The sequence below is a fragment of the Patagioenas fasciata genome, chromosome W (assembly GCF_037038585.1).
Source record: "Patagioenas fasciata isolate bPatFas1 chromosome W, bPatFas1.hap1, whole genome shotgun sequence".
Taxonomy (NCBI): domain Eukaryota; kingdom Metazoa; phylum Chordata; class Aves; order Columbiformes; family Columbidae; genus Patagioenas; species Patagioenas fasciata.
Genome location: NC_092559.1, coordinates 484198 through 498640, shown reverse-complemented (window position 1 = coordinate 498640; position 14443 = coordinate 484198). Strand labels below are relative to the sequence as shown.

The window sequence follows — 14443 nt, the reverse complement described above, 5'->3', positions numbered from 1 at the left end:
GCCGGGCCGAGGCAGCGGGTCCCATGGCACGTGGCCGTCAGGCTGTGTGTGCTGAATGAGGAGGCATTGAACTGGCTATTTTGGCTTTATTCAGAAATGCTTTTGTCAATACTTGCGTGGTTTTTATCCCAAGAACTTTGTTTCTTCTTGGTGTTCTCCAGTTGTCGAAGCACTTTCTGGTTTGCAGTGCACCCTTTCCTTTCTACACCCCAGTCAAAACAGAGAGCGTGCGAGACGGGATGCAGGCTGCATCTCTGGTGCAGAGAGACCGCGCCTTGGGTAATAGGTTTGATCTGAAGAATAAGCTAAAGTAATATCAGCGCCTGTGCTTCCACAAGTCCATATGCAGTATTGTTGCTCTGTAGAAGCTATTCATGCTTTTCATGTTCTTGGCTCATAGTCCACTTAAAACAATTGGGGATTGTGTGATCTGTTGGCAGTGCTGTGGTTTTAAGCTTCCATTTCTCTTGTGATTGGTCATTTTCTGTCTTTTGAAAACAAGCTCCTTGCAAACAGAGGTTGAAATGTGTAGAATAAAGTATTGACGCTCCACCTACCGATTTTCCGAGCCGTGGAGGAGGCGTAGGCTCTCAGGTTCTCCCGGGGAGCGAGTGCCCGTGCACCCCAGTGCATGGTGAACGGTTCCTCTCCCAGCGCGCGTGAAGCAGCGCTGCTGTGAGCGCCCGTCGCACGTGTGTGTGCGGAGCCCGCCGCGCTCCTGCCTGCCCTGCCGCGGAGCTGGGGTGCTGGTGTGTGTGGTGTGCCCTGCCTGCCTGCTCTCGGCTCCGGTGGCTCTGGGAGCGTCGCCGTGCTCCGCGCTGGCAGGAGCGCTCTGGCGAGGGCTGAGCTTTCCCTGGAGCCTGGCCAGCAGCGGGCAGGGTTTCTGAGCGCCGTTGGGACAAACCGGTGCAAAACGACATGCAACACCCGTCTCCGCTTTTCGCTCGTCTTTGCTGCCTGGTAAAACTGAAAAACAAACTGTAGCTCCTGCCCTCTTGCACTTTTCTGCTGGTGTTTTTGTGTGAGAAATCTTTGCCATATGTATGATTGCTTTGTTTTAATCTTTAGTTATCAGAAGGGGCTGCGCAGGGCGGTGTAGGTTAGATTGCGTTTGTAGGGACAGAGGGAAAGTTGTGGCTTTTTAAAGGCAAGAAGTTCATTGCTTAATCATGTTATGAGCAGAGTTAAAATTGAAAGCGTAACCGCGCTATATTTATTCGTGTTCTGCCATGATAGCTTGATGCTGTAACACACACCAAAACGTTAAGCTTGAAATAATTTTCTCCTCTGCATGTGAGTGCGTTACACTCCTAACACTGGATCGCGGCGCTTTTGTGGCAGTTGAGTCTTTGCGGGGGTGCCGTATGCAAATGCGCGGCGGTTCAGATTTATAGCGCAGCGGAGCCCGGGCAGCTGCGCCAGCTCTCCCGCTGGGGCCGGCCGCTGATGGAAAAGGAGCAGCTGGAAGGTGCCGTGTCAGGCACCCCCTGCGCGCCCCCGGGGCCGCTGCGGCGGGGAGCCCTCCGGCCTCGTGACCGGCCCCGCCGCCCGGCCTGCCCGGCCGCGCGGCTCAGCCCCAGCCATGCCTGGAATGCCGCTCGCCACTTGGGCTATTTCTGCTATCTGTCGCTCTCAGGGCTGCAGCGCTAACGGTTTGGCAGATGGGACACTTTTTCTTGGAGTTTATGCCTTTGGTTTTTAACTTCTGGCAGTGCCTGAATTGTTGCTGTTCTCCCTCTCCTTTTCTTCTCTCTGTAAAACCATGGCCCATCGGCTGCGGTTTCATTTTGGCTCTGGGCGAAGCAACACGGCCCCCGAATCGGAGATCCTCGACCAGGAGAGAGAAGATGACTTCTTCATGGCATTCCACACTCTGCCGAGAAGACACAGTCCGCACGCTTTCTCCCGGCACGGGGCGGATTACGGTGGCGGCGGCGATTTGCAAGAAGTGGGCTCCTTGAAGAGGAGCACATCCATGTTTATTCCCCAGCTGCTCAACAGCGTGGATGTGCGCCCCACGAGGAGCTCGTCGATGCAGATCTCCCTCCAGCGCAAGACTGCGAACGGCTGCGCCGACGAGTGCGCAGCGCTGGAGTCTCCGGAGGAGCCACCTCCTTGTGAGGCCTCGGGCTTGGGGGAGCCCAGCAGTCCAGAGGGGACCCCTGAAAACTCTGCACCCAGGCTGACGGAAGAGTCAGGGCAACAGATGAATGGAACTGTTTGCTGTAATCACAGAATATTTTGTACTATTCCTTCTAATAACCAGAGTGAGGATGCTTCATCAGCTGCCCGAGGAGACGAGGCAAATGGAACAGCTTCAGGTTTAAACGTAAGCGGTGTGAGGATTCAGCATCGGGCTTCAAGTGCAGATGTGCCTCAGGTGACGCTGCTCCCCTTTGGTGCCGAGGCTCAGAACAACGCTCCTACCCCCGAGCCCCGGCGTTGGTCTCTGCAGCACGTGCCAGATATGTCAGCAAATTCAGGGAAAAAGTTGTTTGTTCTCCAGCTACAGCAGCCGCAGACAAGCGGTTCGAGCGCAGGAGGAGAATATAACTTTGGTTTTACTGGAACGAAAGGGGACAGGTTGGTCAGGTACCCGCGGATACGGCTGGAAAGGAGCACTTCCTACCCTGTCCAGCCCCCGACCGGAGAAACAAGCCCCGCGGATGACGGGTTGAATTCGGAACCGCATGGAAACTGCAGGAACGGGTCAGAAGTGCCTAGGAGCGACTCGGTAGAGCGGATTCCTCAGGGGCAGGGCTGCCTGTTTAAAATCAGGCCGGATCAAAACACGAGGCAGCAGCACTTCAGAATCCTTGTCACCCGCGGCCCCGAAGAGCAGGGCCGGGTGGTGGGGCAGGAGGAGCGTGGCAGCCCTGGCCCCGCAGCCCCCGGCGCCGCAGTAAGTACGGGAGACACAACGGCCAGGGGTCTGGGCTCGCGCAGCTGCGCCACTTCCATTGTTAGCGCCAGAACGTTCTGCATTTCTCTGGGGCAGGCACAATCATCTCTGTTTCTAATCTGACCGAACTTTGCGCTCAGTTATGATTACATCCAGTGTAATATTTTGAGATCCTAATGTCACACGTTTCTTAATTCAGTGTTACATCAGCTGGAAAGATTTTGAAAATCAAAACATTCAAGCAGCAAATTAAGCGTTTGTGTTAATTTAGTTGGCTGAGACCTTGCTGCGTGAATTTTTCCTGCTCTCTGTTTTTAAAACAAATGCTTCCACACCTTCTGAGTATAATGTACACACGTGTGCCTCTTCTCGGCTTTAAAACGTGTATGCTATGCAATGGTAGCTAAGGCTGTAGAAAGCTTACGGTAACTCCAGTCAGGATATTGACTTAACAGATAAGGTACAAACAAGTTGGGAAAGAAATCTTATAATGATGATTTTTTTCCTTGTGGAAATGAAAGCTGTGTCCCGTTTTTGTGTGCCGCGGGCTTGGCACAGCTTGGTAAAGCGTCTTGTTTGTATTTGCCGTGAGTTTGCTTTAGGATGACAAATTAATCTGGTTTTTCTTTGTTATAACGGGAGAAGATTGATGGTTTATGGTTTTAAGCCACTTTTTATAAGGCCGGAGTAGGAATGAAACTTAGGGGCTTAGTCATCTGCTTAAATAGCTTTGCAGTGCAATTGAACACCGCCCACTGGGTTCCTCGCCCGGCGCTGCTGTATATAGCACGGCAAGCGCTGCGGCTCCAGCTGCGGAACAGGCTCGCCAGGAGGGCTTGTCGGTGTTGATTGCCTGTGTGTTGTGCGCGTTGGTTCCGTGAAGCACGGCACGGACAGACGGACGGACAGGCAGACAGCAGCTCTCTGGGCAGAGCTGGGAGTCACCAGGTTATCCAGTGGAACCTTCTTTTTAGCTCTTCGGTAGGCGTTGTGAGTAGAAAATCACAAAGCATCCCTACACCTGTATTTGAAACAAATGACACAGAAGTAATCCCTGGGCAGTAGGGGTTTCGCTTCGGGCTCTGGAAGGCAGCAGCCTTGTGAAGAAGCGTGTTGGGTCTTTCCTGCCAGCCTGAGGACGTTTCAGCTGGACAATCTGAAATGCAGAAACTGTACGGATGATCGTCTTCATTTGATTTTCATGTATGCAGCGCAGTATGTTACGTGTTCTCATCCTAAAACAAATCTAAATCTCGTACTAAAAATGAAATGGGAAAAAGAAGTGTCTTTTTTTCCCTTTCCTGTTTCTTACGCTGTTCCTTTCCAATAACAGCGGTTCACGGAGGAGCAGCACCCGTTACACAGGTAGCTGAGGGTGTCCAACCTCGCCCCACAGCCCGGTCTCTGCACCCGACGTCACCTCTTTGGTCTCCAGCGCAGGACCCGTTCCTGTGCCCAGGCCATTCCGCGGTGTTTCCAGAGGAGGGGTAGGGAGTTGTTCCTGCGCGCTCTCGGTGAAATCGATTTGGTCAGGCGGGGCACGGCGGCCGCGGGGCGCTCGGCCCACGTGGTGCCGGCGAACAGCGATGGCGGTGCAGAGAGTTTCAGAAGTAGGGGATTAACTGAGATGGAAAACGCATCTTGTGGTGGTTTCTCATATTTGAAGTAAGCCCAGAAACCTTGTGGGTAGAGGTGATTGGCTGGGCCAGATGCCACAGCACGTGGGGAATGAAAGCATTTTGGTGAAAGATCTGCTTTATTTTGTCTACATATAACACGTTCTTTAGTAAGGTACATTTTTAATCTATCCCACAGAAGTTTGTCTGGAGGACCTGTGATGCTAAGCAAGGCTGTGCCGGGAATATTTGTTCCATGAAGCTGAGGGGAAAGCTGCCGTGCTGTGTAGTTGTCAGCCTGTGGAAGAGGCTTGTGCGTGTTAGACTGACCCAGGCACGGGGCCGGGCGCGGCAGCTGCTGCGGCGCGGTTGGCCTGGAGCGCGGACACGAGCGGCGGCTGCAGCGCTGCTCTGCCCGCTGTTCGTGACCCTGCAGTAGCTGCTGTTTCAGACAAGCGCTGTGGGGCGAGCGGGATGGAAACATTAACTAGGAACTTCTGTCCAGTTGTGAAAAACTTCATTTGGAAGCCTTGTTACAGATTCTTTTGACCACTATGGTATTGGATGTGTAATGCAATAGGCTACCGTGGCGTGTAACAAATACTCACACTGTTTATAATTTGGGTCTGTGAGTGCGTAGCTGTATTTGCGGGAAACACTTCAAAAATCTCATGTATTGGACAGCTGTTGGAGTCCTGACAAAGGCATCTTTGTTGTGATAGAAATACAAAGTGCCCTAACAAAATGTTGTGGTAGTAGGGCTGGCTTAGTTCCCCAGAAATGGCAGCTCTTGGCTCTGCAAGTCTGCGTTTCTCACAACGCAGCTTTGCTTCTCCTTTCCTAGAAATAATTGTAGAATAACTATTTTGGTGAAAGTACGGGGAATCCGCCGGTGCTGCTGAGGTGCCAGCGTCACGGGGGCCCGAGCTCCGCGTTGCGCAGGGCCCGGAGCAGGTGGCGGTGGCACCACGGCCGCGAGCCCGCCCGCTGGAGATGGTTTGTGTGCACAGCACTGGTCGGCACAAGGACAGCTCATGGAAAGCTTTAAAGATGAAGTAAACTGAAAAGGGACTTTTTTTCCCAGTTGTTCAACCAGCCATTGCGAGAGTTCGTTAATTTCAGGTTAGTTAACGCAGCCCGCACAGAGATGTCAGTTTTCTCTCTGTGTTGCTCTTCTAGCCCGCCCCTGTGGCCGCTCACAGCCTGTCCTTGTTTAACAGCTTGCATCCCCTTCAACCAGCCCCCGTGCGCATACTTCTTTACAACTTGAGCTGGGAAATGTGGTGCTTCTGAATTGGGAAAGAGGCTTAATTGCTTCTCTTATAACTTCTGAACCACCTATAAATGTCTGACAACTCCAAAGAATAAATAGAACTGGGACAAATCCTGTTCCTAAGGAATGTGTGTAGAACTGTTTATCTGCCTCTCCTGTTCTTATCTGGATGGTGAAGTGTGTTGGAACCGGCAGTCATTCCATTGAGATCAAACATGCAGAGTGAAAACACACTTGGCATTAGAGCCTTCCCTGCTGTCTGTCTGTCCATCCGCGCAACCTTCATGGTGCTTACCAGAGCAGACACTTCAAACTGGCTTTATTGGTACTTTTGGTGTTGGACGGGTGATGCTAACAGGCGATCGCGCTGACCCGCTACCGTGTCTCCCGTGTTTGGGTGATGCTGACGGTCACACTGACCCGCTGCCGTGTCTCCCGTGTTTGGGTGATGCTGACGGTCACACTGACCCGCTGCCGTGTCTCCCGTGTTTGGGTGATGCTGACGGTCGCACTGACCCGCTGCCGTGTCTCCCGTGTTTGGGTGATGCTGACGGTCACACTGACCCGCTGCCGTGTCTCCCGTGTTTGGGTGATGCTGACGGTCGCACTGACCTGCTGCCGTGTCTGCTGTGTTTGGGTGATGCTGACGGTCACACTGACCCGCTGCCGTGTCTCCCGTGTTTGGGTGATGCTGACGGTCGCACTGACCCGCTGCCGCGTCTGCTGTGTTTGGGTGATGCTGACGGTCGCACTGACCCGCTGCCGCGTCTGCTGTGTTTGGGTGATGCTGACGGTCGCACTGACCCGCTGCCGTGTCTCCCGTGTTTGGGTGATGCTGACGGTCACACTGACCCGCTGCCGTGTCTGCTGTGTTTGGGTGATGCTGACGGTCACACTGACCCGCTGCCGTGTCTCCCGTGTTTGGGTGATGCTGACGGTCGCACTGACCCGCTGCCGTGTCTCCCGTGTTTGGGTGATGCTGACGGTCACACTGACCCGCTGCCGTGTCTCCCGTGTTTGGGTGATGCTGACGGTCGCACTGACCCGCTGCCGTGTCTCCCGTGTTTGGGTGATGCTGACGGTCGCACTGACCCGCTGCCGTGTCTCCCGTGTTTGGGTGATGCTGACGGTCACACTGACCCGCTGCCGTGTCTGCTGTGTTTGGGTGATGCTGACGGTCACACTGACCCGCTGCCGTGTCTCCCGTGTTTGGGTGATGCTGACGGTCACACTGACCCGCTGCCGTGTCTCCCGTGTTTGGGTGATGCTGACGGTCACACTGACCCGCTGCCGTGTCTGCTGTGTTTGGGTGATGCTGACGGTCACACTGACCTGCTGCCGTGTCTGCTGTGTTTGGGTGATGCTGACGGTCGCACTGACCCGCTGCCGTGTCTGCTGTGTTTGGGTGATGCTGACGGTCACACTGACCCGCTGCCGCGTCTGCTGTGTTTGGGTGATGCTGACGGTCACACTGACCCGCTGCCGTGTCTGCTGTGTTTGGGTGATGCTGACGGTCACACTGACCTGCTGCCGTGTCTCCCGTGTTTGGGTGATGCTGACGGTCACACTGACCCGCTGCCGTGTCTCCCGTGTTTGGGTGATGCTGACGGTCACACTGACCCGCTGCCGTGTCTCCCGTGTTTGGGTGATGCTGACGGTCACACTGACCCGCTGCCGTGTCTGCTGTGTTTGGGTGATGCTGACGGTCACACTGACCCGCTGCCGTGTCTGCTGTGTTTGGGTGATGCTGACGGTCACACTGACCCGCTGCCGTGTCTCCCGTGTTTGGGTGATGCTGACGGTCACACTGACCTGCTGCCATGTCTCCCGTGTTTGGGTGATGCTGACGGTCGCACTGACCCGCTGCCGTGTCTCCCGTGTTTGGGTGATGCTGACGGTCACACTGACCCGCTGCCGTGTCTCCCGTGTTTGGGTGATGCTGACGGTCGCACTGACCCGCTGCCGTGTCTGCTGTGTTTGGGTGATGCTGACGGTCACACTGACCCGCTGCCGTGTCTCCCGTGTTTGGGTGATGCTGACGGTCACACTGACCTGCTGCCGTGTCTCCCGTGTTTGGGTGATGCTGACGGTCGCACTGACCCGCTGCCGTGTCTCCCGTGTTTGGGTGATGCTGACGGTCACACTGACCTGCTGCCTTGTCTCCCATGTTTGGGTGATGCTGACGGTCACACTGACCCGCTGCTTTGTCTCCCATGTTTGGGTGATGCTGACGGTCTCACTGACCCGCTGCCTTGTCCCCTGTGCCAGCAGTGTCACTGACTGCAGCACACCGCTCTCCATGCAGCGGAGCAACAACAGGATGGCATTTGTAACTTCCAAAAGCCAGCATCCATTAATGAAATGAGCACTGTGACCATGCAGGTTGCTGTCTCCAAAACGAGTGAATAAATAAAAGGGAAGACCTCACCTTGGCTGTATGTAAATGCTCTGATACTAAAGCCAGCACACACCTCACAGCACACACCGTACCCTCCTGGGCCACCAGGTGTTCTAGAAAAGAGCAGAGAATATCAGCTTTGCAATCAGGTGGCGGTTTTATCTCCAGTGAAGAGAGGTTCGGCTGTGAATGGTTGTGACCGCTCTTTCAGTCTGGTGTTGAAGTCCTATATTCTGAATCCTGCTGTGGACTGAGGTTGGTTTGTTTTGAAGGCCAAGTGTAATATATAGTCACTGTTGATAATAAATGAGGCAACAGGACCCTACTTGTTTGCCATTGACTTGTGTTCAACAGATTGCTGGGCACACACAAAGCATCGAACTCTGGAGGATGGTATTTTAAATGCTGTGATTATCGAGAGCAATCCATGAAAATCCTTCAAACAAGGCACTGGAGACTGGTAACAGCCCTCCTTGAGAGAGTTATTGCCCAGGTTTGACCTCAGGCGGGCGTTTAAAATAGTGTTGTGCGTGTTTTTGTGCTTGAGAACTTCGCACTCCGTGTCCTGGAAGGACAAGGCACAGCGCCCGAGATGTGGCAAGAGCAGCGTCAGTGAGGGATCGTGGTCAATCACTGTTATTTAAAATATGTTCACGTTGCTAAATAAAATCTAAAACACTGTTATGAAAGCCAAGAACTGCATCCATGACACTGCACATAGCATCCTGGGTACTGAAAAACTCGTAGTTGAAGTTTTGTGCATTTTAGCAGTAATACATTTATCTTGTAGTACTTAGTGTTGTAAAGACTTTAAATTACAGTCACGCTAACTATTTAGTTATTTGAAAGCCGCCTCAGGCCTGGTTTTATATTGTAAAACCACAAGCACTTATTTGTCTCAAGTTCCGCGGGTGTGGAGCGGGACGTTGGCGTTAAGCTGCTCAGGACCTGGAGCGCCGTGCTCTCCGGAGGTGGGCGCGGGGCGGCTGCAGCTCTGTGCTGCCGTGTTAAGCTGCTCAGGACCTGGAGTGCTGTGCTCTCCAGAGGCGGGCGCGGGGCGGCTGCAGCTCTGTGCTGCCGTGTTAAGCTGCTCAGGACCTGGAATGCCGTGCTCTCCAGAGGCGGGCGCGGGGCGGCTGCAGCTCTGTGCTGCCGTGTTAAGCTGCTCAGGACCTGGAGTGCTGTGCTCTCCAGAGGCGGGCGCGGGGCGGCTGCAGCTCTGTGCTGCCGTGTTAAGCTGCTCAGGACCTGGAGTGCCGTGCTCTCCAGAGGCGGGCGCGGGGCGGCTGCAGCTCTGTGCTGCTGTGTTAAGCTGCTCAGGACCTGGAGTGCTGTGCTCTCCAGAGGCGGGCGCGGGGCGGCTGCAGCTCTGTGCTGCTGTGTTAAGCTGCTCAGGACCTGGAGTGCTGTGCTCTCCAGAAGCGGGCGCGGGGCGGCTGCAGCTCTGTGCTGCCGTGTTAAGCTGCTCAGGACCTGGAGTGCTGTGCTCTCCAGAGGCGGGCGCGGGGCGGCTGCAGCTCTGTGCTGCCGTGTTAAGCTGCTCAGGACCTGGAGTGCCGTGCTCTCCAGAGGCGGGCGCGGGGCGGCTGCAGCTCTGTGCTGCTGTGTTAAGCTGCTCAGGACCTGGAGTGCTGTGCTCTCCAGAGGCGGGCGCGGGGCGGCTGCAGCTCTGTGCTGCTGTGTTAAGCTGCTCAGGACCTGGAGTGCTGTGCTCTCCAGAGGCGGGCGCGGGGCGGCTGCAGCTCTGTGCTGCCGTGTTAAGCTGCTCAGGACCCGGAGCGCCGTGCTCTCCAGAGGCGGGCGCGGGGCGGCTGCAGCTCTGTGCTGCTGTGTTAAGCTGCTCAGGACCTGGAGTGCTGTGCTCTCCAGAGGCGGGCGCGGGGCGGCTGCAGCTCTGTGCTGCCGTGTTAAGCTGCTCAGGACCCGGAGCGCCGTGCTCTCCAGAGGCGGGCGCGGGGCGGCTGCAGCTCTGTGCTGCCGTGTTAAGCTGCTCAGGACCTGGAGTGCTGTGCTCTCCAGAGGCGGGCGCGGGGCGGCTGCAGCTCTGTGCTGCCGTGTTAAGCTGCTCAGGACCCGGAGCGCCGTGCTCTCCAGAAGCTGGCGCGGGGCGGCTGCAGCTCTGTGCTGCTGTGTTAAGCTGCTCAGGACCTGGAGTGCTGTGCTCTCCAGAAGCGGGCGCGGGGTGGCTGCAGCTCTGTGCTGCCGTGTTAAGCTGCTCAGGACCTGGAGTGCTGTGCTCTCCAGAGGTGGGCGCGGGGCGGCTGCAGCTCTGTGCTGCCGACGCTCTATTATTTTTAGCAGCTCTATCGCAGTGCTCGCCAGCGCCCTGGCTTATGGCAAACAGTGAACTGAACCTGCTGCAGGGATGGCGCGGTGTTCGGGATCCGGCTCCTTAGCAGCGCGCTGCTCACACTCAGCTCTTCAGAGCTCAGGAACACGGCTTCCAGCCCCAGACACATTCACAAAGGGTTCTTTTCGTGTTGGACATTTTAAGGTGTGGGATTGCAAGAGATACTCTGCAAGGCATGCCGATCAAGCTGCAGCGTAACTGTGACAGATTTTCTTTATTTCTGTAGTTGGCAGCACTTGTGGCACTCTGGGCTTTCCCAGCTCCTGCTGTGGCGGCTCTGTGCACTGCCCCGAGCTGGGGCTGGGGCTGGGGAGCTGCAGCAGAGCTGGGGAGGCAGCTGGAGCTGCCCCAGTGAGGAGCCGAGTGTGACCCCATAGCTTGTGAGGGCTGAGCCCCGGCCAAGCCCCAGCATCGCTGGCTGAGCCCCGGCATCACTGGCTGAGCCCCGGCCGCGCTGGCTGAGCCCCGGTATCACTGGCTGAGCCACGACTGCGCTGGCTGAGCCTCGACCGCGCTGGCTGAGCCCCGGCCGCACTGGCTGAGCCCCAGCATCACTGGCTGAGCCCCAGCATCACTGGCTGAGCCCCGGCCGCACTGGCTGAGCCCTGGCATCCCTGGCTGAGCCTCGACCGCGCTGGCTGAGCCCCGGCCGCGCTGGCTGAGCCCCAGCATCACTGGCTGAGCCCCGGCATCACTGGCTGAGCCCCGGCATCACTGGCTGAGCCCCAGCCGCGCTGGCTGAGCCCTGGCATCACTGGCTGAGCCCCGGCATCACTGGCTGAGCCCCGGCATCACTGGCTGAGCCCCGGCATCACTGGCTGAGCCCTGGCATCACTGGCTGAGCCCCGGCATCACTGGCTGAGCCCCGGCATCACTGGCTGAGCCCCGGCATCACTGGCTGAGCCCCAGCCGCGCTGGCTGAGCCCTGGCATCACTGGCTGAGCCCCGGCATCACTGGCTGAGCCCCAGCCGTGCTGGCTGAGCCCTGGCATCACTGGCTGAGCCCCGGCATCACTGGCTGAGCCCCAGCCGCGCTGGCTGAGCCCTGGCATCACTGGCTGAGCCCCGGCATCACTGGCTGAGCCCCAGCCGTGCTGGCTGAGCCCTGGCATCACTGGCTGAGCCCCGGCCACAGGCGGCTCACTGAACCTCAAATGGCAATATGAGATTGGGGCTGGTTTGCACAATTTGAAGGTGTGTGGCCAAACCTTGACTTCATTGTGATTGGAGCTGCACTCAGGAGCTTCCCCTTGCTGCTCTGCTCTTACGTTTAGCTGTAGGAAGTCTGGTCTTCTGTGTGATAGCTCTAAGGGAAGCAGAAGCTGCTCGGAGACCACTTTCACCGTGTGACGGTCTGTACTTGAACGTCGCTCTGTGTTGGCACGTACCTGCTGGAGCAAACCTGTGCTGCGCAGTTTGCCACCTGTCTGTGGGTCTCGCTTTACTGTGTATTTCAGTCTGTTCTCTATTGACAGATGAGCAGGCAGAAATTTCTAACATCTCCAGAAGCAGTAGCAGGTCCTCGACTCCTCAGGGTTATGCCTGTCAGCTTCTGAGATTATCAATCTATCTGAGTCACGGAAAGAATTTTAAATTCTCACATATTTTAAAGTAAAAAATTACTTTGGTTTGTTCATGTATTGGCAGCACGCTGCAGATTGTTTGCTGTCTCCTGCTCTAGATAGTGTTATCATGCAGGGAGTAAAGGAAAAAAACCAAGCCAAATCTGAACTGTAAGTGGAGTTGTCTGTGTGGGGAGGGCTCGGTAGATGAGCGCACAGAGTGCGCTGAGGACGGTCGTTCCCTGTGCGTGGCTCCGCGTACATCAGGCAGGGTCAGCCTTCGCTGGCCGTGCCCTGCTGGCGCTGCGCAGAGCAGGAGCTGGGCTGGGCGGTGTCACCGCGCTGCTGTCCCCATGGTGTCCCCGCGTGTCCCTGCTGCTCTGGGGCTGCTCTGCTGTGCAGCAGCGGGTTTGGCAGCGCTGGCCGGGCGGGGACAGCAGCTGGGTTCTGGTGCCAGGTGCCAGCCCAGGCAGATGTGGGAAGAGGGGCAGAAGGAATGCGGAGCCGTCGGTTTGCAGCGCCAGCTCCATTCTCCATGGGCTGATGTGCGGCGTTCCCTTCCCGGCCCGCGGCAGAGCGTGTGAGCCCGGAGCTGGAGGGAGCGCTCCCTCGCCTTCTGTTACGTCCCTGAACTTCACCGGGATTAGCGTTCCTGACCAAACGTTTGCAGCAAATGTTTCTGGAGCTCTGGCCTTCCTGCTTTTAGTTATAATCAAATTTTAAATGTACAAACATCGAGTCATTGTGCGGGGTTTCATGATACGAACAGAATAGATTGGTAGTTGATTGTAAACAAACGCGTGCAACATGAAACAAACTTCTTAAGGTTTTACTCTGTGTTCTTTATTTGTCACCATGAGATTATATTACCAGTTACCCTACTGTGGTTTGTTTGTTTGGGTTTTTATTACTGACTGAAATTTAAATGGATAATTACCCACCATAAAGACCTTGCAGTGAATATTAGTGACTGATCTACATGAAGTGGTAGCTATCCTTTTCTTCAAGGGCTAACTAAACAAAAATTCACATTATTCTAAAAATTCAGCAGGTCTCGAGATTCTTTGTGGTTGAACATGTATTGGTGTAAATGATGATTCATTTAAAGAGTTGAAGCGGACGAGTTAGCTGTCCACTAACCAGCATTCGCGTTTCCCCGGAGCGGGCGGTTTGCGTTTCCCCCGGGTCGGTTTGCGTTTCCCCCGGGTCGGTTTGCGTTTCCCCCGGGTCAGTTTGCGTTTCCCGGAGCAGGCGGTTTGCGTTTCCCCCGGGTCGGTTTGCGTTTCCCCCGGGTCGGTTCATGGCGCCTGTCCCTCGGTGTCCCCACAAGCAGCAGCTCTCGCGCGTTCTTCCGTCAGTAAACCCACCCGTTAGAGTTCTCACAGTGCTGCTGCTGGTGGGTTGCTTTGGTTGGTTGGTTGGTTTTAGGTTTTGGGTGGTTTTTTTCTTTAACATTAGGAAAATCATTAAAGCAAAACTATTATGTCAAATATTGCCAAGTCTAACGCCTTTTTGAACATAAGTGCTACTCAGATCAGATGTTTAGAATAAAATAGTCGGTACCTTCAGAAGACTTTGCCTGAACAGATGTCAGCATGCTACCTTACTGCTTTGCCCCGATAGTTTCACAGCTCTTGTTTCCTTTGTGGCTGTTGTCTTTAGTTAAAGCTCGGTCTCGGGTTCTCCCATCAGGCACAGACCTAGAGCCCTGCATCACGGTCCGAGACACACACGTCGGTGGGTCCTGGTGGAATAGAGCGGAACCCTGGAGAAGGGGCGCGGTGTTCCTTCTGCTCCCTTTGGCCCTGGCAGTCTGCGGGGCACTCGCATCATTTAGGGGCAACCGAGTGCTGCAGGAGCTCTGGCGTGTCGTTTTTAAACAAAGCCTGACGTGCGGTTTTGCTAAGGCCGGCTCAAGTGCCCTTTTGTAGGCTGGCGCTAACGCAGCTGCCCCTCGGGGCTGTGCCTGCCAGGGAGCTCTGGCCGGGCTGGGGGAGCTGAATTCGGGAGCTGGACACGGCCCATGCGCTGGTGGGACTCGCAGCCCGGATGAACCGGAGTTGTTGTTGTCTGCCCCTGCAGCCAAGTGTTTGACGCAGGGTTCACGGGGGGTCAGAGGAGCGTTGGGCGGCTCTCAGAGCCGTCCCCGGTCATTCCAGCAGGTTGTGCTATGTGGCCGGGTCGCGGGAGTTCCGCAGCGTGTGGGTCGCCCGTGGCTCCTGCCCCACACGGCGTGGGGAGCGGAGCTGGGAGGGCGGGAGCGGGCACTCTGCTTTCGCCTGGGCACGGCGTGCTGTGTTCTACTGCTGTTTTGAAATGAGTGCGGTGGTGTGCGCATTGAG

The 14443-nt window shown here is 55.9% G+C and overlaps 1 protein-coding gene across 8 annotated transcripts in view; it reads left to right on the top strand.

Moving 5' to 3' along the window:
- Window positions 1-14443, top strand: part of LOC136114522 (E3 ubiquitin-protein ligase NEDD4-like) — a 123405-nt gene that overhangs the window by 54623 nt on the left and 54339 nt on the right. For 2 of the 8 annotated variants that reach the window (XM_071801663.1, XM_071801662.1), the window contains exon 1: window positions 1557-2902. The exons of 2 other annotated variants lie outside the window; for them this stretch is intronic. In XM_071801663.1, coding sequence (XP_071657764.1) covers window positions 1763-2902 — 1140 coding nt within the window. In that variant the 5' untranslated portion in view covers window positions 1557-1762. Of the gene's footprint in view, window positions 1-849; window positions 961-1533; window positions 2903-14443 lie in introns of those variants that run through there. 4 more of the 8 variants (XM_065859887.2, XM_065859886.2, XM_071801665.1 and 1 more) reach the window with 3 other exon arrangements.